This window comes from Argopecten irradians, chromosome 10 (assembly GCF_041381155.1).
Source record: "Argopecten irradians isolate NY chromosome 10, Ai_NY, whole genome shotgun sequence".
NCBI classification, from domain to species: Eukaryota; Metazoa; Mollusca; class Bivalvia; order Pectinida; family Pectinidae; genus Argopecten; species Argopecten irradians.
Window position 1 is genome coordinate 13,956,051 of NC_091143.1, and position 21,750 is coordinate 13,977,800.

Here is a 21,750-nt window from a genome sequence, read left to right on the forward strand (position 1 = left end):
TCCACAAGATCGATCACTAGATTCCCACACAGCTCCCACAAACTTGATAGATACAAACGGTTGCATGAAGACTTTTCGAAACAGAATGGTCATGCTCCATGGTCCCATTAAATGTTTTTATAGATGTCAGACATTAAATTTATCCAAATATTTGTTCATTGTTGGTTTCACACTGCTCTTTCAACGCATCGCATATATTTTGCGTGTGTTGAATAACCTTATCAAGCGGTGGATTTTTCAAGCACATACCTGCAGTTTGTCTAGGTATTTACATCGGATTCTTTTCTTATTGATACCTGACAAATGAAATGGATTAGCTTTTCTGGAAAGTATGAACTACAAGCTACTCCAATATAACCTCAGTATACTGCTCTGGGACAGATCTCTTCAAACGCCATTAATTTAACCGCCACATTCGAATTGGGGATAAATATTCCTGTTGGTTTCTTCGATATCCATGGTGGCACGATAAATTTTATAGTCCGAATCCTTGAAAAGCAAGTCCATACATTCTATTTTTTTCAACAATTTTTTTTTTTGTCGACCAACACAAACCCAAAAAAATCGATATCCCAGTTGATGTACTTCCCGTAAAAATGTCTAAGATTTTCTCTCTAAACCTCCTCCGTGACTGTCTACGTTTGCCTTCTGTTTCAATCTGACGAGCAAATTGGAGAATCAGGCTCAGTGGATTGCTTCTTTGTAAACATACAATGACCAATGCCAAGTTCATTGTATAGGTGCCTTTGGAAAGTGTACCTGAATTGCTCTTCTATGATCTGAAACAATGTCTTACGTGTGGACTGGTGTAATCCAGATGCAGTGTCTTGCTCTTTGGTCGGAAAAAAACTAGTGTAGCTGTGATCTGTTTTAGCCTCAGGTTCATAATCATTGGATCTGAAAATATATGATTCTTAAGTGGACAGAACATGTTGATCTATCTGCTGTTGGTAATTCAGATGCTTACGTATGTGACTTGTGTAAACATCACAAATGCTGCTTTCCGTGTACTTGAATTCATCATAAATTGGCTTCAGCTTCTTGTTTTGCTTCAAAAGTAGTGTGCCTGTACTGTTTCCCCATTCTTTGATTCCCTCTGATGGTATATGCTTAGGAAGTACCAGGACAAAGTGATCCATCTCAACCGAAACATATTCTCCTTGTACTGTCAAATGTAGCGGAAGCGACTTCAGTTTATGTTTCCAATCTTCGAGCAATTGGACATCTTTTAAATGATCAACAAAATACTCTAAAATAGCATCGGCTACAGACTTTGGAAGATTTTGGAATCCTGTTTCATTGCGATGTAGGTACAAACAGTTCAAAAACCATTGCTGGCTTTTTGTCATGTGGTAGCAATGAGAGGATGAAAGGATTGTTCAGCACAGTCCGGTCAAGAACAGGAAGTCCTAGCTTACTCAATGCTTCGTGCAAGACTCCTGTGAAGGAATCCAAATCCAGAACTTCTTCAAAAATTGACAGAGACGATAAAACTCTTCTCTTTGTTTCAAGTTTTCCTGTCTTTTCAACGATCACACACGGTACCAAGTTCCAGGAAGCAACGTGTTGCAAAACATCTGGAATTGTCCGAACACATCTACTGCTATCAGTGTGAGACTTATCGGCGTTTTGTTTGTCCCTGCTTTTCTTTTCCTGTTCTACCAAAAACTGCCATACACAGCGAATCCATTGTAAGTTCGGAATATTTTCATTCTCGGGGATCCAATCCACTAATAATCGAGGACGCCTAAACTTTTCTTGACTCAAGTTGTCTGCTAAGTGCTGAGAAAATGATGGAATATCAAAATGTCTGAATATGAGTCCCTGTAACTCCTCTATGTCACAAATATCCGTTAGAATTGTATGAAGAAAGCGACTTCTGGAACAAGGCAAAATAGAAAATTGCGTACTGCAAAATGTTTCACTTCCTTCCTTGAAAACCTTTAGTGTCATATCCTGGGTTAAACACAAAGGAACGCCAATGATTTGTACGGCAAAATTGTCACTTGCCATGCAGTACAGTAGTAACCTGTGAACATTTTTTGCATTCTGTAGACTGGTCTCCGATACGGATGTGCCATCCGGATGGATCATAATGTTGCATTTGTGTGCTGGATATCTGTCCTGCTGAATGATTTCAAGAATTCCACAATAATTGTTGGCGATACATCTGAAACTGGAACCCCAGCATTCTGAAAACTATGCAGTATTTTTTCCGGTGAATCAAGAAGCCTCAAACCTATATTTTTCATAACTTGTTCTACGCTTTTTCTTTCCCGAAAATCCATATATGGTTTTTTTGTGCCTCTCAATGTATTGAAAACAGCGGGAAACGTCTCTCCGTGTTGATTTAAAGGTACAAACCTAGGTTGCTGTTGTTTTTGTTGCTGTTGTTGATCCGCTACATTAGGACATACAGGATATAGGTAAAACAATTCATGGCACTCATTGCATATCTTTTCTAAGACCTGTGTTGTTAACAGCTTCCAGTTGTCATCCTTAGCATTTTCATAAATTGGGAATAAATCATCCAACTGTTGTGTCTTCACTACGAGACCAGATTCCTTGTCATTCTCCAATAACATCTCTTTTACTCTCTCCATACCGGTGATATACGCAGCAGGTAAGACCCGACTCAGCAGTAACTTATTCCATTCCCATTTGAATGTTCCTCTTTCTTGGTTCCACAAACTACTTCTTGTTTCTCCACCCAAAGCGAAATGGCCATTCACATGAACAGGAAGACCGGTTGTTAATGGTAACGGTAGAAAGCAAAATGACCTGCCAACGACATGTTTGTGTGGTGATAGAAGAATAGCCACTCCACCTATTGGAAGAAGTCCCAGTTCTCCTCCTTTGTATGCATCAGATACTTCCTTGGGTATGGCACCATCTCCGAACCCGATTTGTTGTACTATGAACCACGTGTTCCTTTCACCCTTGTTATCTTTCACAGTGATACTATAAGACACGCTGTCAGTTTGTATGATTGTCAAATCGCGAGTTTTCTTTAACTGCCTACTCAAATCCCGTACTTTGTTTCCGAAAGCTCTTCTTTTTACCTCATCCTCCGGTGAGATGATAGTTTCAACTTCATAATGGGGTTCACACTGGCCAGAAGATATATGTGATAGGGATATTTTCTTAACTGATCTGACAAAAAGCAGTGTTTCTACAAGCTCTTTCTCAATTACTAAAAACAGATTCCTAAGTTTCTCTTGGGACATTGGTCCTGCCAAATGTTTTGCTGTCCCGTCCTCTGTCCGAAGTGGAAATCTGAAAACTGTTCCTCCGTCAAGTAAAAGTTTGTCTTCGTAGTAGCAATTGAAAACATCCGGGTTTAGTTTTCTGTGTTCGGGTAAATTCATAAACTGAGTCCCGGGTCGTTCTCCAGTGGCGTTAGATAGGAATTGACAGTATGGGTCCATGACACACAATGTTTCACCTTCTTCAACAGCAGGACCTTTTGTCAAGAAGGAAGGTGCATCAGTAAGATGATATACTGCATTAAAACCTACACCATACTGACCCGTTTTAGTGGAATCTTCCCCTTTACTGCCTATCCCTAGGTCCTGGATCCCCTGAATATCACTGGCACTAAACATGCTGTCATTGTAAACAAGAAGAGCTGGACCTTGTAAGGGTTCCCATTTATCATCGAACACCTTTTCAGTAGAGTGGTGAGTAGAATCAATAATAAATTTAAGCTCCGTTGCTTGGGCATCATCAGCATTCTGGAGCAACTCTTTCATAATACCTTCGTCACACGGATAATCATCTAAGATTCTTTTAATTCTTGTAGTCAACTCTTCTTTTTGTCCAAAGGGTATCGTTCTTGTATTTTCGAAATAGTGTTGTTTTCTTTTAGCCTTAACACCTAATGCACGAGCGAAATCGGGTGCAATTTTTCCATTGACAAACTTCATTGTTTCACTTGTTCCAATTTCCTCACTGTCATTTAAACAAAGTTGAACAATTGGTGACAGAAAGCCGTTAACATCCGGAATGCACATCTGTCCGGGATCTATTTGGTTTCCAGGTTTCGGCATTAATACATACAGTTTACCAAGACTTTGATGAGTTTAGTGTATAACTCCAATTCCTCGTCCGTAAGCTTCATCTCTCCGATTGCATCTTGTCGTTCCAACATCACCTTTGTGACATCTTCAGTAGTAAACCGGTCCTTAATACCGAGCAAATCTACCAGACTTTTACATCTGGTTTTAAGATGATGATCCTGCAATCCTAACAGATACGGTTCACAATTAGTAGGAATACGGAGTGCTGTTTGACTTGGCCTCACGAACATATTGTGACAATAAATGATAGGATGTTCTTTTAGGTCTTCAATGTCCTTTCTGTCTTGATCGGAAAAAGTATCGTGGATAATTCTTTCATGCAGGAATCTGTAAATTTCATTACAAGTAATCTTCAAACAAGTCTTTTGATTCTTCCGTTATGATTTGAGGATCAGTTGTTTCACAAAGGTGAACTAAATGTTGACAAACGACTCTGATCGGAACAGCATTGCCTACAAAGACACTTATATCATCTACTTCTGTATATTCCGTCTCGTCCATTACTAACTCTTGTGAACCGACAAGATGTTTAGTTGATGAACGATAAAGACATTTTGGTTTCTCAAAGAGTGTGTTTTCTTTCGTCTTATGGTTACATGTCGCTACCTTTTCAAATGTCTCGCTTGTCACTTTGTTTTCGTTATAAAGGCTGTCCGCTTTCCAAGTGAAAGCCCAGTCCTTCGGTTTCTTTAGGATTGGTAAGAATGGTATGTCTAAAAGGTGTTCGATCAGCAACGGTTCAGATCTGCAGTTTTTTCTCGACATACTTGGTAATGTGTATGGATCTTTCCACAGCGCATCTACCGCATACCTGGGAAAGGCTATGAACACTTTCCACTCTGTCGGAGACTAGATCCTTTGTTAAAGTATCGACAATCATTCCAATATTTGACAACTGTTTCTTCCTCTCCTTTATTCCAGCTACTACCATGCCCTGGTGAACAAACCGTCCGTCCCTACTTGTAAACAAACCTTTCAACTGACTATCCGGATGAACCAGATCACGTGCACATTTCAATTCTCCTGTCGGTTCCGTGGGAAAGCATTCCGTGTTCTCCAGCAAGTTCTTGGTTTTTTCATTAATATTGTCAACAGCAAACATCACCAGAATGTTTCGTTCTCTTTGCTCCCAATAGCTGGAGTGAATTTCAGGAAAAAGAACTTCGATGAAGAAATCTTCTTTTGAAAGCACTTTTGTAATCAAGGTACTTTCAAGACCAGCCATTGTGAAGGCATCGTTCAATTCCTTTTGAAGCTTCATAACCTTTGTGCTATGTTGGTCATTTTCCAAAAAATGAATAGCAGCCTTAAAGGTTATGTCTCCATGTGGTTTGAAATATTCTGAATCCATAAACTTGCTATGTTGAAATCCTGTCCATACGTCCTGTCTTTTGAACACTCTCGGATCATCGTTGACAATCTTTGCCATAAAAGCCTTCTGCATACTTTGTAGCTCAACTGAACTTGTCGAATCAATAGGCCAGGTTTTCATATACTCCTCATCGGTGACACCAATGTAGTTCTGCATGTGTTCAAGTAAAGACACATATGCATTTGGTACGGCATCGGTCATCAGTGCATGGTTCCATCGCGGTTTAAATAGTTGAGTTCTATCATCCTCTGTCCCCCACATGATAGACCGTCTGTCTGTTGCTACTGCGAAAGTGGCATTAATGTGTACCGGGAGACCTGTTGGAATAGGAAGTGGTAGGAAGGAGAAATAATGTCCCGTTCGATAAAACCCGAATGTCATCTTATCCAACGGCAGAATATGAACATCATCTTCATCCACCGATATTGGAACTGCAATTCCTGCCAGAGGTAACACGCCTCTGGCTTCCTTAGATATGACAAGACTTTTTGAAGTACCAGTGGAAAAAGAGATTATCCATCGAGTAGATGTCTGTGCATCTGGTACTTTACTGACCGCGAAACGTTTTGCAGCCTTTTCCACCTGTATACAGATATCAGCAACAATAGTTATCCTTGTTGCTGTTTGCATCTGGCTCTGTCCACCTAGTCGATGCAATGCCGACACCTCTTGTAGAATATTAAATTGGCCTGGCATCTGGAGGTTGTGAGTATTCGATGTCACCATATCTTTCGTAGCTTTATAGATAAGAGTGCTCTGACTAGGATCTGTTGCATTCGGTCCCAAATGATACACTTCTATTTCTGTTACATTTTGTGTAAATAGAAGCATGTTTCCGCCATTTTCCATAAGCATGAACAGAAGTTCCTTCATATCAGTCTGTGTGTATGCTGTGTCCTTTATTTCGCTTCTCCCTGCCTGCTCATTTGTCCTTAGGGGAAGTCGAAATAATGTTCCTTTATATTCCACAGGGCCTTTTCCCATCGTCATATCACAGCCGAACACTCCTTTGAAAGGTTGGAACTGATTTTTCATTCTTCTAACAAGCTTCTGATTCTGGATGCTTTTTAAGTTAATTTTTATCCCTGGTTCCTTTCCTTTAACGGCACTGCCAAGATTAATATAGTGTGGGTCAAAAATGACCAGGTCACTGCCTGTTATGAAGCTTGGAACGTCAGTCAAATTGTAAACAGAGCAGAATCCCAATCCGAATTTTCCCACTTTCATTTCGTCCTCCTGTTTGGTAGCGCCTCCCAGTTTCGTGATGTTTCGTAAATCTGCTTCTGTGAATTGCGCATTGTTGTAAGCCCATAATGCAGGACCTTGAAATCCAGCCATGTTTTGGTCAATGAGTCGGGTTCTTGAATCCATATTTTCGCGCTCATCATACAGGAAACACACTTTTGTAGCAGCTGCATCATCAGCATTTTGGATTAACTCCTTTGGTACTGAAAGTCCATCTGTGTAGCCGTCCAATAAGCCTTTTATCCTTCCTATCAGATCCTCGTGTTGTCCACATGGTTCTATAGCCTCTGTATCGGTCAGGAGGCCCTCTGTCAGTGATCGAACACCAAGCGCCTGGGCAGTGTGAGATGGAATGTTAGGATGTACATAGTATATCATTTCATCCTCCTCTTCAGCTATAGTTTTTAGCCACTCTTCATTACTGTATCTACACTCTGAAGCGGGCATCAGCTGTAATCTTGTATCACACCCCGTGTGAATGGGAAACAGAATCTCCAAGTGGCCGACTAACTGTGGATCACGTTTGTACAATGTCAGTATTTGAACGATTATGGCCAAATCCTTTTCAACATCATTCCTTGAGCTGTCATCATGACTGTCAGTCTTGTCTTTGATTTTCTTCTGTACAATATCCAGAACATCTACAGTCTGTCGTTCATGGCAACCAACAGTTTCAAAAAAGTGTGTTTGATGGATTGAAATTCTGTTGGTAGACAGTACATGTAAGGCTCCAGCTGGATATCGTCAGGGTCGTGAGTAGTATAGACATCGTTTACATCAACAAATAGTTCACCTGTCCAAACTAAAGCTTCAGTCATAAAGAAATCTCTTATCTCCCTGGTGCTCGTTTTTGTCGCCAGAAAGTTGTACACCTCATTGATACAGGCCAACAAGTCCGGTTTGTTCCTGACGTTATAGCTATTCTTTATTTGTAACAGATGTTGTAGTACATCTGTAACATGTGGTTCATCTAGCGGAAAATGTGTTTCCAGGTATCTGTATGAATCTTCTGAAACCAGTGGAACAACAGATCCGACGATTCGCTGATTACGAGTGGTTGCTAGGAGACACTCTTGTGGAGCACAGAGTTGATGTGGACTACGACACCAAGGTAAGACAGTAGGATAGCTACTGGTCGGTTTATTAAGTGGTACAATGAACTTTTTGTCCATAAGTGAAAAGTGATGTACATGTAGTAGCTCAGGCTGTCGTTGAAGAAAATAGTTCACCGCGTGTGCTTGGTCCAAAATGGATGTTTGTCCCTGCTCCACCTTTCTGTCCAGGTCATTGATGCATTTGATGATCAGATCGAAGGATGGTCCAGACTTTTTTAAACCCAAACTACGCAATCCAACTAGAACATCCGATGATGAAAAATTTTCAACTGGGAAAATTGGTTCACTGCCAACTAGTGCTTTCAGTTGGTTTATGTCTGGGTCGTACAGTTCGGATGGTTTTCTTAAATCCCCTCGAGAAGTGGGTATAAAACTTGTTTTCCTTGCCAAATCCATCAATTTATAATTTCTTTTAAACTGGTGAATATATTGGACGAAATGTAACATCAGTTTCTTCTTGTCGGAGTCGGAGTATGAATACCATTTGGTAGACAATATTTCCTCAATAGCATCTTCCTCTGTACACTGTTGGGCACCCAACTTTTGCGCCAACTTGTACTGACGGGGATCTGACGAGGACAGGAGACGTCGTGGATACTTGATTGGAAAGTTATATCTGTGCTGTGGAGCTAGCATATCAACTTCGCTTATAGATGTGAAGGAACCGGTCTGATATTCTTCAAAAATCTGTATTCTTTCCAGCGATCTTCTTCCAACATCCCAAATCTCCAAATTTTCCAGAAATTTCTGCCAGGCAACCCTTTCTGCTTTTCCAGCATTGGTATTAAAACCTTTCAGATAACCACTGTTATTAGCTGCAAGTCGATCGAGCATGTTCAGAAAACTGTCTTTTGTAGGATTGTGAACATACATTGTAATTTCTGGATGTGATTCCACAAAAGAAGGAATACAAGGCAAAACCTTGACTGAAAACCTATCCATAGATCTACATAGATCATCTGGAAGCTTGTTGGACTTATGTGATTTTACAATCATTAACTCTGAAAGTTTGTGTAGATGAATGTACTTGCCGTGTTCTTCAGGCACCAGGTGTAGGTCTGTAAAATCCTCCAAAGACATGTCCGTCAGCATAGACCAGAGGTTCTTCAGCCAGTCTCTGGGAAGTGATGACCGTGTAGTATCCCAACTCTTGTATGAACCTCTGTCTGTCAGGTTACGGTCCATACACTGCCGAAGTAGCGAAGCGACTCTGGGGTTATTTAAACCCTTGATTTGGAATGTACCTGTTGACAATGAAATGTAAAACTATGTATCTTCATTCTTTACGAGTTTTCCATAGTTATATCAGACAATGTATGACAAATATCACAACTTAAAGCATGAGGTTTGACAATTCTCAAATAGACCTGCATCGATTATTCTCTGACTAAAGACCGTCTGACAACAAACAAGAGAGAGAATGAGACAACAAAAGGCCCAGAGAGCCTGTATCGCTTACCTGATATGTAATGCAAAGAAATGTTCTGAAACAAATCCGGCGTTTATATCCTCAAGGATTTTAACAATGTACTCTAAATTTCCCTAATGGGCCCCACCCCTCCCGTTACAGTGTTCGATAGATTGAAATTGTATCGGTAGACAGTAAATGTAAGGCTCCAGCTGGATATCTTCAGGATCTCGAGTAGTGTAGACATCGTTTACATCAACAAAGTGTTCACCTGTCTAAACTAAAGCTTCAGTCATAAAGAAATCCCTGATCTCTCTTGTGTTTGTCTGTTCTGCCAAAGTTGTACATCGCACTTATAGAGCGGGCAAGACTTATGTGAACTGTATTCTATCTTTATGATTAAATAGAGACAACTCTTGTGACTAGTAGCGATTAACCCTTTGTGCTAGGTGAGTCCAAATGCATTTAAATGAAAATGAAGAGTCTTGTTTTCAAAATCATCGCTTTAAGATCTAAATTAACACTTTATGCAAATAACCCCGTCTATCGATCCATGCCACACAGTATACAAAGTATACACAGTTATGTGTTGATCTCACCTGTCCTGTACAGTGTACGTGTTTTAAAGGGACCTCATCTGTCCTGTACATTTGTATGGTGAACTACTGTGACTGTTGTAAGTGAACACCTGTCTGTACCTGTTGTATATACCACACCTGTCATGTACCTGTTGTATGACCTCACCTGTCCTGTACCTGTACATGTACGTGTATGTGACCTCACCTGTCCGTACCTGTGATTGACCACCTGTCCTGTCTGTACTGTATGTGTCAGTATGTGACCTGTACTACTTGTACCTACCTGTCCTGTACCTGTTGTATGGTGACCACACCTGTCCTGTACCTGTTGTATGTGACCCACCTGTCTGTACCTGTTGTATGGTGACCTCACCTGTCCTGTACCTGTTGTATGTGACCTCACCTGTCCTGTACCTGTTGTATGGTGACCTCACCTGTCCTGTACCTGTTGTATGGTGACCTCACCTGTCCTGTACCTGTTGTATAGTGACCTCACCTGTCCTGTACCTGTTGTATGGTGACCTCACCTGTCCTGTACCTGTTGTATGGTGACCTCACCTGTCCTGTACCTGTTGTATGGTGACCTCACCTGTCCTGTACATGTTGTATGGTGACCTCACCTGTCCTGTACCTGTTGTATGGTGACCACACCTGTCCTGTACCTGTTGTATGGTGACCTCACCTGTCCTGTACCTGTTGTATGGTGACCTCACCTGTCCTGTACCTGTTGTATAGTGACCTCACCTGTCCTGTACCTGTTGTATGGTGACCTCACCTGTCCTGTACCTGTTGTATAGTGACCTCACCTGTCCTGTACCTGTTGTATGGTGACCTCACCTGTCCTGTACCTGTTGTATGGTGACCTCACCTGTCCTGTACCTGTTGTATGTGACCTCACCTGTACTGTACCTGTTGTATGGTGACCTCACCTGTCCTGTACCTGTTGTATGGTGACCTCACCTGTCCTGTACCTGTTGTATAGTGACCTCACCTGTCCTGTACCTGTTGTATGGTGACCTCACCTGTCCTGTACCTGTTGTATGGTGACCTCACCTGTCCTGTACCTGTTGTATAGTGACCTCACCTGTCCTGTACCTGTTGTATGGTGACCTCACCTGTCCTGTACCTGTTGTATGGTGACCTCACCTGTCCTGTACCTGTTGTATGGTGACCTCACCTGTCCTGTACCTGTTGTATGGTGACCTCACCTGTCCTGTACCTGTTGTATGGTGACCTCACCTGTCCTGTACCTGTTGTATGGTGACCTCACCTGTCCTGTACCTGTTGTATAGTGACCACACCTGTCCTGTACCTGTTGTATGGTGACCTCACCTGTCCTGTACCTGTTGTATGGTGACCTCACCTGTCCTGTACTGTCTTGATGTATGGTGACCTCACCTGTCCTGTACCTGTTGTATGATGACCTCACCTGTCCTGTACCTGTTGTATGGTGACCACACCTGTCCTGTACCTGTTGTATGGTGACCACACCTGTCCTGTACCTGTTGTATGGTGACCACACCTGTCCTGTACCTGTTGTATGGTGACCTCACCTGTCCTGTACCTGTTGTATAGTGACCTCACCTGTCCTGTACCTGTTGTATGGTGACCTCACCTGTCCTGTACCTGTTGTATGGTGACCTCACCTGTCCTGTACCTGTTGTATGGTGACCACACCTGTCCTGTACCTGTTGTATGGTGACCTCACCTGTTCTGTACCTGTTGTATGGTGACCACACCTGTCCTGTACCTGTTGTATGGTGACCTCACCTGTCCTGTACCTGTTGTATGGTGACCTCACCTGTCCTGTACCTGTTGTATGGTGACCACACCTGTCCTGTACCTGTTGTATGGTGACCTCACCTGTCCTGTACCTGTTGTATAGTGACCTCACCTGTCCTGTACCTGTTGTATGGTGACCTCACCTGTCCTGTACCTGTTGTATGGTGACCTCACCTGTCCTGTACCTGTTGTATGGTGACCTCACCTGTCCTGTACCTGTTGTATGGTGACCTCACCTGTCCTGTACCTGTTGTATTGACTACACCTGTCCTGTACTGTTGTATGTGACCTCACCTGTCCTGTACCTGTTGTATGGTGACCTCACCTGTCCTGTACCTGTTGTATGGTGACCACACCTGTCTGTACCTGTTGTATGTGACCTCACCTGTCCTGTACCTGTTGTATGGTGACCTCACCTGTCCTGTACCTGTTGTATGGTGACCACACCTGTCCTGTACCTGTTGTATGGTGACCTCACCTGTCCTGTTCCTGTTGTATGGTGACCTCACCTGTCCTGTACCTGTTGTATAGTGACCACACCTGTCCTGTACCTGTTGTATGTTGACCTCACCTGTCCTGTACCTGTTGTATGGTGACCTCACCTGTCCTGTACCTGTTGTATGGTGACCTCACCTGTCCTGTACCTGTTGTATGGTGACCTCACCTGTCCTGTACCTGTTGTATGGTGACCTCACCTGTCCTGTACCTGTTGTATGGTGACCTCACCTGTCCTGTACCTGTTGTATGGTGACCACACCTGTCCTGTACCTGTTGTATGGTGACCTCACCTGTCCTGTACCTGTTGTATGGTGACCTCACCTGTCCTGTACCTGTTGTATAGTGACCTCACCTGTCCTGTACCTGTTGTATAGTGACCTCACCTGCCTGTACCTGTTGTATGTGACCCACCTGTCCTGTACCTGTTGTATGGTGACCTCACCTGTCCTGTACCTGTTGTATGGTGACCCACCTGTCCTGTACCTGTACCTGTTGTATGGTGACCTCACCTGTCCTGTACCTGTTGTATGGTGACCTCACCTGTCTGTACCTGTTGTATGTGACCTCACCTGTCCTGTACCTGTTGTATGGTGACCTCACCTGTCCTGTACCTGTTGTATGTGACCACACCTGTCCTGTACCTGTTGTATGTGACCACACCTGTCCTGTACCTGTGTATGTGACCTCACCTGTCCTGTACCTGTTGTATGGTGACCACACCTGTCCTGTACCGTTGTATGGTGACCACACCTGTCCTGTACCTGTTGTATGGTGACCACACCTGTCCTGTACCTGTTGTATGGTGACCTCACCTGTCCTGTACCTGTTGTATGGTGACCTCACCTGTCCTGTACCTGTTGTATGGTGACCTCACCTGTCACCTCCTGTACCTGTTGTATGTGACCACACCTGTCCTGTACCTGTTGTATAGTGACCACACCTGTCCTGTACCTGTTGTATGGTGACCTCACCTGTCCTGTACCTGTTGTATGGTGACCTCACCTGTCCTGTACCTGTTGTATGGTGACCTCACCTGTCCTGTACCTGTTGTATGGTGACATCACCTGTTCTGTACCTGTTACATAGTGACCTCACCTGTCCTGTACCTGTTGTATGGTGACCTCACCTGTCCTGTACCTGTTGTATGGTGACCACACCTGTCCTGTACCTGTTGTATGGTGACCACACCTGTCCTGTACCTGTTGTATGGTGACCACACCTGTCCTGTACCTGTTGTATGGTGACCTCACCTGTTCTGTACCTGTTGTATGGTGACCACACCTGTCCTGTACCTGTTGTATAGTGACCACACCTGTCCTGTACCTGTTGTATGGTGACATCACCTGTCCTGTACCTGTTGTATGGTGACCACAACTATCTTGTACCGGTTGCATGGTGACCTCATTTTATTTTGTAGTGATGATAAATGCTTACCTGTAAGTTTGATTTGTTTCAGGTGTTGTTTGATTCCCTCAGGTAGATCTACCTTAACAAGCTTTCCTTCACAACCTGGGACAAGTGTAGCTGTCCTTTTACTACACATGTATACACTGCCTGATGTCTCAAATTTCACAAATCTACCATCTTCCAGGGGCAGGAGTTTTAAATCCTTTAGTAAGCTATACTGGTCATCGGAGTCTTCACACATCAGATATTGCAGCAGCTGTAGCTTTTGAGCAGCACTACAGTTTTCGTATGTACTGCCCCGTCTAAGTAGGTTAGCTAGGAAGGCTGGACTTAAAAGTGTCATACTGGTGTTCCCTCTCAGGAGCTTTGATAAGAAGGCCGGAGTCAAGAAAGTTATGCTTGTAGTCTCAGTGGTCCGCAGCAATAAATCTGTGACGTGAGCCGGGATTATCGTCAGATTTTGTTGATATTGTTTCATGATCTGTCTCAGTGTTCCTCGAATTTCACCATCTGTAACATGTTTGGAGAACACTTAACAAATGAGTTCACCTGGTCACCGTTACTGTTAAATCTTTAGAACCAAATGAATTTTCTATAGGATTTGTAATATACAAAACTAGGAACAAAACAAGAAGTAACCTACTTATTCCATTCATTACTTTATTAGAAGAATAGCATGTAAGTCTTCATTCAAAACTGACATAATATGTTTTCATATATACCAAGTGTCATGCATAAAATGTACCTACTGCATAAATAGTATCCGGATACTTTTATACCCATACCAAATCACACACACCCATTGCATACATGTATCATGTAGTCCTCTACTAAAAATGTTCATATTCAATATATTTTGTCTCAAAATGGTTGAATTTAGTTAAAGCAGACCTGCGGGTGGCAGTTATTAATGTCTGTGACCCAAACAGAGAAATCCCCATCCCCGGGGCAATTTTCTTTACTTATTTTGTCTATTTACACAAATTTGGAATAGAGAAAATCATTCGAAACCTATCGGTACACTTGCCATGAGATCCCTTAAACTAGCACTGTACTACCCCAGAGACAGGGAGAGAGAGGGTACTTTTTATTCTGCATAAAAAGTATCCTCCCTATTAAAAATTTCAATCTTCAAGTGAGTTAGTCTGAAATTGATAAGTGACACTGAAGCTTTTATTTAAAAGTTTCTGTGACCAATCTTAACTCATCCCCACCCAATGGCAAAGGGTATAGGGGTTTACTTTTTATTCTGCATGGAAAGTACCTTTTACCAAAAATGTCAATCTTCTAGCGAAGTAGTGTGAAATCGATGAAATATATATAGATGTGATTTATGAATGAATGATTCAATGCTGTAAACATTTTTTTTGCGGGTGTTCAATTTTGCAATTAGCACAGGTAAACATTTCATTTTTTTTATAGGGGAAATTTTCTTGCTGAAATGCTCTTAGCGTAATAAGCATTTTTTTTTCTCACATGTAAATATCCAGTTTATATTATCAGGAAAAACGAACAAACCTTCAATAATACTTATATTTAGACCTACCTGTCCCAGAGTGAGGACATTCGAACACGGCATCATTGTGATGTATCCATTGGCCCCCGTTGTTCTCAGTGTACACAAACTTTGTCTTCAGGAGATTGGTGAGTAATGGCTCCAGGATAATACGCCACTTGACATCCACATCACCGAGACGGGGTATGGATCGGTATACTACTTTCACCAAGTCGTCTGGGTTATGTTTCTCTGTACATCTACTGATCAGCTGTTGTACCATGATCAAGTAGACCTGAGAAAGGGCTTCCCTTATCAAAGCCTGATTCCACTGAAGCGATTTGTCAGCGTTTATGGCTGACTGCTTCAAATCAGCTGATGGCCACTTTACATGTCGTCTGTTCTGGCTCAAAGCAAAAAACCCATTTACATGAACTGGGAATCCTGTTGGACTGCGCTGCTCCAAAGGAAGAGGAAGGAAACAGAAGATATGGCCTTGGAAGTCCATTGTGTCTTCATATGGAATAGCAATTCCAACGTAAGGACTGTAGGACAAGTCCTTATCCTGGGAAAGTTTACGGAATTCCGGGGACATGTTTTTTCCTAATACGGCATTAACGATGAACCATGACTTATTCTCAATCTTTGCTACACCACGACGGTCGTGTGATTCTACTCTTATATTCACATGCAGGCTACATATCAAATCACTTGATATGTTACTTCTTGTAAAACTTTGCAGTTCCTTGCAGAATTGCCGTCGTTGCTCTATTGATCGAGTTTCAGATCTTAGGTCCTTGATTTGTACCCTGTACTGCGGCTCGTTATTTTGTCTGTATAAAGTCATTTCCTCCAGGTGTTTTAGAAACAGCAGGGTAATTGGTGCTTCTGTTGTAAAGGATTCAAAAAGGTTCTCAATTTTCTCCTTGTTATACACATTCCCTGACAGCTCTGTGCCGATCTGTCGAAGAGGAAACCTAAACAGAGTTCCTTTGTACTCTCCGTTTACAATTGTTTCCTGTCCAAACCCAAAAACATTGTTAAACGCAGCCCTAAAGGCATCCATGTCCATCCCTTTGTATTTGTCTAACCTGTTCAGCTGGAAGCTCGTACATACCTTGTCAGAGTAGGTTGTGTAGGGGTTTATAACTAGAAGCTTTGTACCAGACACAATCATCGGGTAATCTGAAATACATAGATAACCAAACCGGTCAGACAAAGTGACAGTCTTTCACATCGCCAACATATACATATTAATGTAGCCAAAGTATCCATTATGTTATCCCAGTATCATTATGTTATCCCAGTATCTATTATGTTATCCCAGTATCATTATGTTATTATGTTATCCCAGTATCCATTATGTTATCCCAGTATCTATTATGTTATCCCAGTATCCATTATGTTATCCCAGTATCCATTATGTTATCCCAGTATCCATTATGTTATCCCAGTATCCATTATGTTATCCCAGTATATATGATGTTATCCCAGTATCCATTATGTTATCCCAGTATCCATTATGTTATCCAAGTATCCATTATGTTATCCCAGTATTTATTATGTAATCCCAGTATCCATTATGTTATCCCAGTATCCATTATGTTATCCCAGTATTTATTATGTTATCCCAGTATCCATTATGTTATCCCAGTATTTATTATGTAATCCCAGTATCCATTATGTTATCCCAGTATATATGATGTTATCCAAGTATCCATTATGTTATCCCAGTATATTATGTTATCCCAGTATCTATTATGTTATCCCAGTATCCATTATGTTATCCCAGTATTTATTATGTTATCCCAGTATCCATTATGTTATCCCAGTATATATTATGTTATCCCAGTATATATTATGTTATCCCAGTATATATGATGTTATCCCAGTATCTATTATGTTATCCCAGTATATATTATGTTATCCCAGTATATATTATGTTATCCCAGTATATATTATGTTATCCCAGTATCCATTATGTTATCCCAGTATATATTATGTTATCCCAGTATATATTATGTTATCCCAGTATATATTATGTTATCCCAGTATATATTATGTTATCCCAGTATATATTATGTTATCCCAGTATCTATTATGTTATCCCAGTATTTATTATGTTATCCCAGTATATATTATGTTATCCCAGTATTTATTATGTTATCCCAGTATTTATTACGTTATCCCAGTATCTTTTATGTTATCCCAGTATCCATTATGTTATCCCAGTATCCATTATGTTATCCCAGTATATATTATGTTATCCCAGTATATATTATGTTATCCCAGTATATATTATGTTATCCCAGTATCCATTATGTTATCCCAGTATCTTTTATGTTATCCCAGTATCCATTATGTTATCCCAGTATCCATTATGTTATCCTACAATCTATTATGTTATCCCAGTATATATTATGTTATCCCAGTATATATTATGTTATCCCAGTATCCATTATGTTATCCCAGTTACCATTATGTTATCCCAGTATCTATTATGTTATCCCAGTATCGTTTTTGTTATCCCAGTCACTATTATGTTATCCCAGTACTGTATGTATTATGTTATTTTGTCTGTGTAGCAGACAGCATGCAGCAGTGAAAATTTGGGTTGATGATGTCATTCTTGTAACACTACCCTAGCAATGCACACCGCCACCACTACCATACAAGGTTTCTCAATTACAACTTAATGTCATATATGTTAATACCTGTGATATGGAAAACAGATTTGAAGCCAAGTCCGAATCGTCCGACTTTTAAGGGATCAAGTTCCTTCACACTACTGTACAACATCTTTATACCTCTCCAATCTTCATCTGAGAACACAGCATTGTTGTGGAAAAATAAAGCTGGGCCCTGAAGGTAATAAATAATATTATCTCCAAATTCTGATGGTTGAAAACATTCAATTAAAACATTGAAAAAAATTAAGAATGTTGAGGAAAGCCAGAGTACATTGAGAACAAAGGTCCAGACCCTGTCAACAAATTGTAACTTCATGATGTTTCCATGGTAACCATTCTTGACATCTATACATTAAACCATTACTGACCAAGTTTTAACAAAATCAGCTGATGAGTTATTGCGACCAAACCTGTATAAAGTGACCTGGTTATATGGCAACCAAAATTTCTCCATGAACATTTATACAATAATATGGTCCCTAACATAGCTGTCGACCCAGCAGCTTAGAAGTTGTTCAGACTCTTTTTTCTACAAAACCCTGTGTAAAGTTTATTATAGCAACAATACTACATATGGTCCCCTATATGTTGCTGTGAAGTTTCACTGAAACTGATATAATAGTGTAGGAGGAATTGACGGGCAGTCAGACAGACAGACAGACAGACAATATATATTCATATTGCATACATTACTAATGAATCTGGGACAGAGAAGACAAAACTGGCGATAATAATAATTGTATAATGATAACACACCATTTTCTGTCGGACTTTAAATCATTATGTGAGGAGGCTGGATTATGTGGATTATTGGACTTAAGACCTACCTTAAAGTACTTGTTAAAAGGTTTCTTCTTCCCACTACAGGCTCCTGGTTGACATTTCTGCTGTCAAACATTATCTTTACCACTGAGGCACCTGCATCCTCAGCATTCTGTATCAACTCCTGTATTAATATCAAAGGAAAATTAAACGTCACTAAAAGTTAATTATTCCTCACCTTATACATAAATGTTCTGAATTTGGTGTTTCAGGGGAAATAACTCCAAAAATCTTCTGATTCTGTTGATTGATCAGACAATGCTGAGAGTGATTTCAAAACGTTATAAAATCTATATGGGCTAGAGAGCTACCAGGTTAATTTGTGAAGTGAATGTGTAACAGCTACAGGAACTGACAGGTGGACAGACAGGCTCATCATACCCAAAACAGGTGAAAGGGCAATTTAACTGTACAGTAGTAGATAGAGAATTCATAGTTATATATGTATGATGTTTTACACAATACTGGAAATTACGTTGAATAAATCACATTGTGTCATACTTGATTGGTTACCTTTAGTATCTGTCCATCATCAGGATTCTCTGACAGAATGTTCTTTAGCATTACGTGTGAGAGGAGGCTGCTCCAAACCGGAGTACTCCGGCTCCATCTCCCCATCTGAGTTCTCTTCTTCATCCTCGTCCATCTCGAGCTGATGGGACCAAGACAACGACTATTTCTGGTGTCGCATAATCAAGCTGCAGACATGCCTCTAAAGTGTCAAAATAAACTATTTGATACAATGTTACATCACAAACAATTTAATAGTCCCTGTGGGATTCCATATCATGTGCCCCGTATTCTAGAACTGTACTACCTGTCGGCGGTGAAACATATACATGTATTCTCAGACACTGACCATGGTTTCTCTCTGTACATACATTTTGTACATTTAAACATGCGTTGATGTATTGTACGTACTCTGTCAGTATATTTTCGTCAAATTTAGAAATCAAATGATTATGAACCACACAAACTTTAGACACTACACCTATAATCCACATACTAGTACAAGTTGAAGATTTCATGTAACTCTATTTCAATTATTTTTTTAAATGTTTGTCATGCATGCGTTCCGAAAAATATCGTGTGTACACATTTGTTTTGATTTCAAAACTTATATATCATATTGTATACATACGTAAGAAAAAACAATTTTTACCTGCCCGACGTGTCCACCTGATCTGACTAATTAGTACAAACAGTAGTACCACTGCTGATATGATATACTATATAAGAGAATGCACGCTCTACTTTATATATATCCTTCTACGCAAAACCGAAAGTAAAACCGCACGTGGATTCCTAGTATTTCAGTATGATTTTCGTCAATGATTCAGAAATCAAATGATTATGAACCACACAAACTTTTCATTATTGAACCTATAATGGTACTAGTACAAGTTGAAGATTTCATGTAACTCTATTTCAATTATTTTTTTCAAATGTTTTTGCTCTCACGAACGTTCCGTATCTGAAATTAGTTACACAGTTTATTCAATATGGATTTGAAATGTATATTAAATTGCTATACATACGTCTAGAAAAATATGATTTTTACCTACTTCCACCTGTATCTCGATCTAATTAGTACCCCTAAAACAGTAGTAACTGCTGATATAAATGTAACTAATTCTATATAAGAGAATGCACCTGTAATTTATTTATATATCCTTGCTTTACGCAAAACCGAAAGTATGACCGGTAAGGATGCCAAAAAGTATTTTCAATGTTTTCAGTAAATCCGCAAAACATACTTTGTACCTTATGATAAATAGGTTATCAACTGATTCAGGTAATGTAACATAGCTTTGCTCTAAAGATTCCAGGGGTCAACGTCATTTTGATTCGTCTTGTATGAGAAATTAATGAACATGTTTGATAATTTTAGGGAAATACAACTGCCCCCCCCCTCCTCCCCTCTCCTAGGCGATCACGCACAAACATCTGTAATGTACAAATGCACATGTGCCTGAGATTATATTAACTGTTACGATGTATATAATTAGACCCGTATATCCAAAGATCATTCTTTAAAGACGTTGTATGGGTCTCTAGATTAAACAGGTTAAAACATCTAAGTGACGTATTAACAATACCTTTACAATGGGTAACTTTTTAGGAAGGTAAAGATCATACCTCTGCTCCAAAACTGATTAGTACTAATTATCATTATATAATTATATAATTGCGGAATCCCAGGAATACTTTTTGATAAATCCTAAACCTCCTGTCCTCCTATATTATGATTATTGTACCACTGCCCTACTACAAACCCAATAATAACACACAAAAATTATATCGGTGGCCTATTGGTGAGTGTACAACAACCAATAGAGATAATTAGGACGACAGCGAAAAAATAAGACGGAATGCGTTATTCAAATTAACATTCAATCTATTTGAATAAATACGTTTAGAACTTTATGTTAAAGAAATGTTTATGGTAAGATTTAAATCTAATAACTTTCGCGACTCTACAAAACAAAATTATCAATCTCGTTTACATCTCCATCATAAAAAATTAAAAGTCGTTAGGTGAAGGTCTCAATATATTTAATGGTAAAAATTCGTACGTCCCTATGTCCCGTATTTGGTACGGTTTATAAAATCCACATCGTCATTCCTGTGCACGTCTACGTATATTGTATCTAAGATTGAATCAATTTATGACAGACCGTGTTATACGATTGTGTGCCAAGTCATTCCAAAGTACGTTGTACTTGAATAGTGATTATTATGCCTATATAGAGATGAATTAAATCATTTACAAAACGTAAAATACCTCCCTATTGGTGTGAGGCAATGCAGACATAATGCAATTGTTCATATATAATGTATTTAACGTAATAATATTTTGTCATTCCATTCACGGTTTATTTTCTATTCATAACCCTTCCTAATCCCCCTCAGTATCTGAAAATGTTTACGTACAAGTGGTAATTTGCACATATCTGAAGCTAATATTGAATAACAATATAAAAGAAACAGCTGTATATTAGGACCAGTATCAATCAAAATACTAAAGAGCTAAAACCTTGATTGATATAAAAGAGCTTTAAAATTTGGTAACGACAAGAGATTCACCTCACCGTCAGATAGTAGTTATAACAGAGATAGTAGTTATAAAATAGAAACAGTTTGATATTTTAGAACATACCAGTATCAAAAACAAAATATGTCAATATATTCATTTGTCTAATCCGGATCCCTGTCTATTTCGGCTGAATTGTATGACATATTTGAACTTGGTAGTTCA

General features: G+C 40.0%; 1 protein-coding gene across 1 annotated transcript; it reads right to left on the minus strand.

Moving 5' to 3' along the window:
* Positions 1–1,161: 1,161 nt before the first annotated feature.
* Positions 1,162–19,759, minus strand: LOC138332550 (sacsin-like). Its single transcript, XM_069280555.1, is given in 12 exon segments — positions 1,162–2,100; positions 2,103–4,071; positions 4,829–7,416; positions 7,419–9,055; positions 13,512–13,994; positions 15,031–16,164; positions 17,694–17,841; positions 18,497–18,537; positions 18,540–18,615; positions 19,005–19,055; positions 19,057–19,203; positions 19,654–19,759. Coding segments are annotated over 11 exon segments (9,012 nt in total). The 5' UTR covers positions 19,138–19,203; positions 19,654–19,759; the 3' UTR covers positions 1,162–1,296.
* Between the last annotated feature and the right edge of the window lie 1,991 nt (positions 19,760–21,750).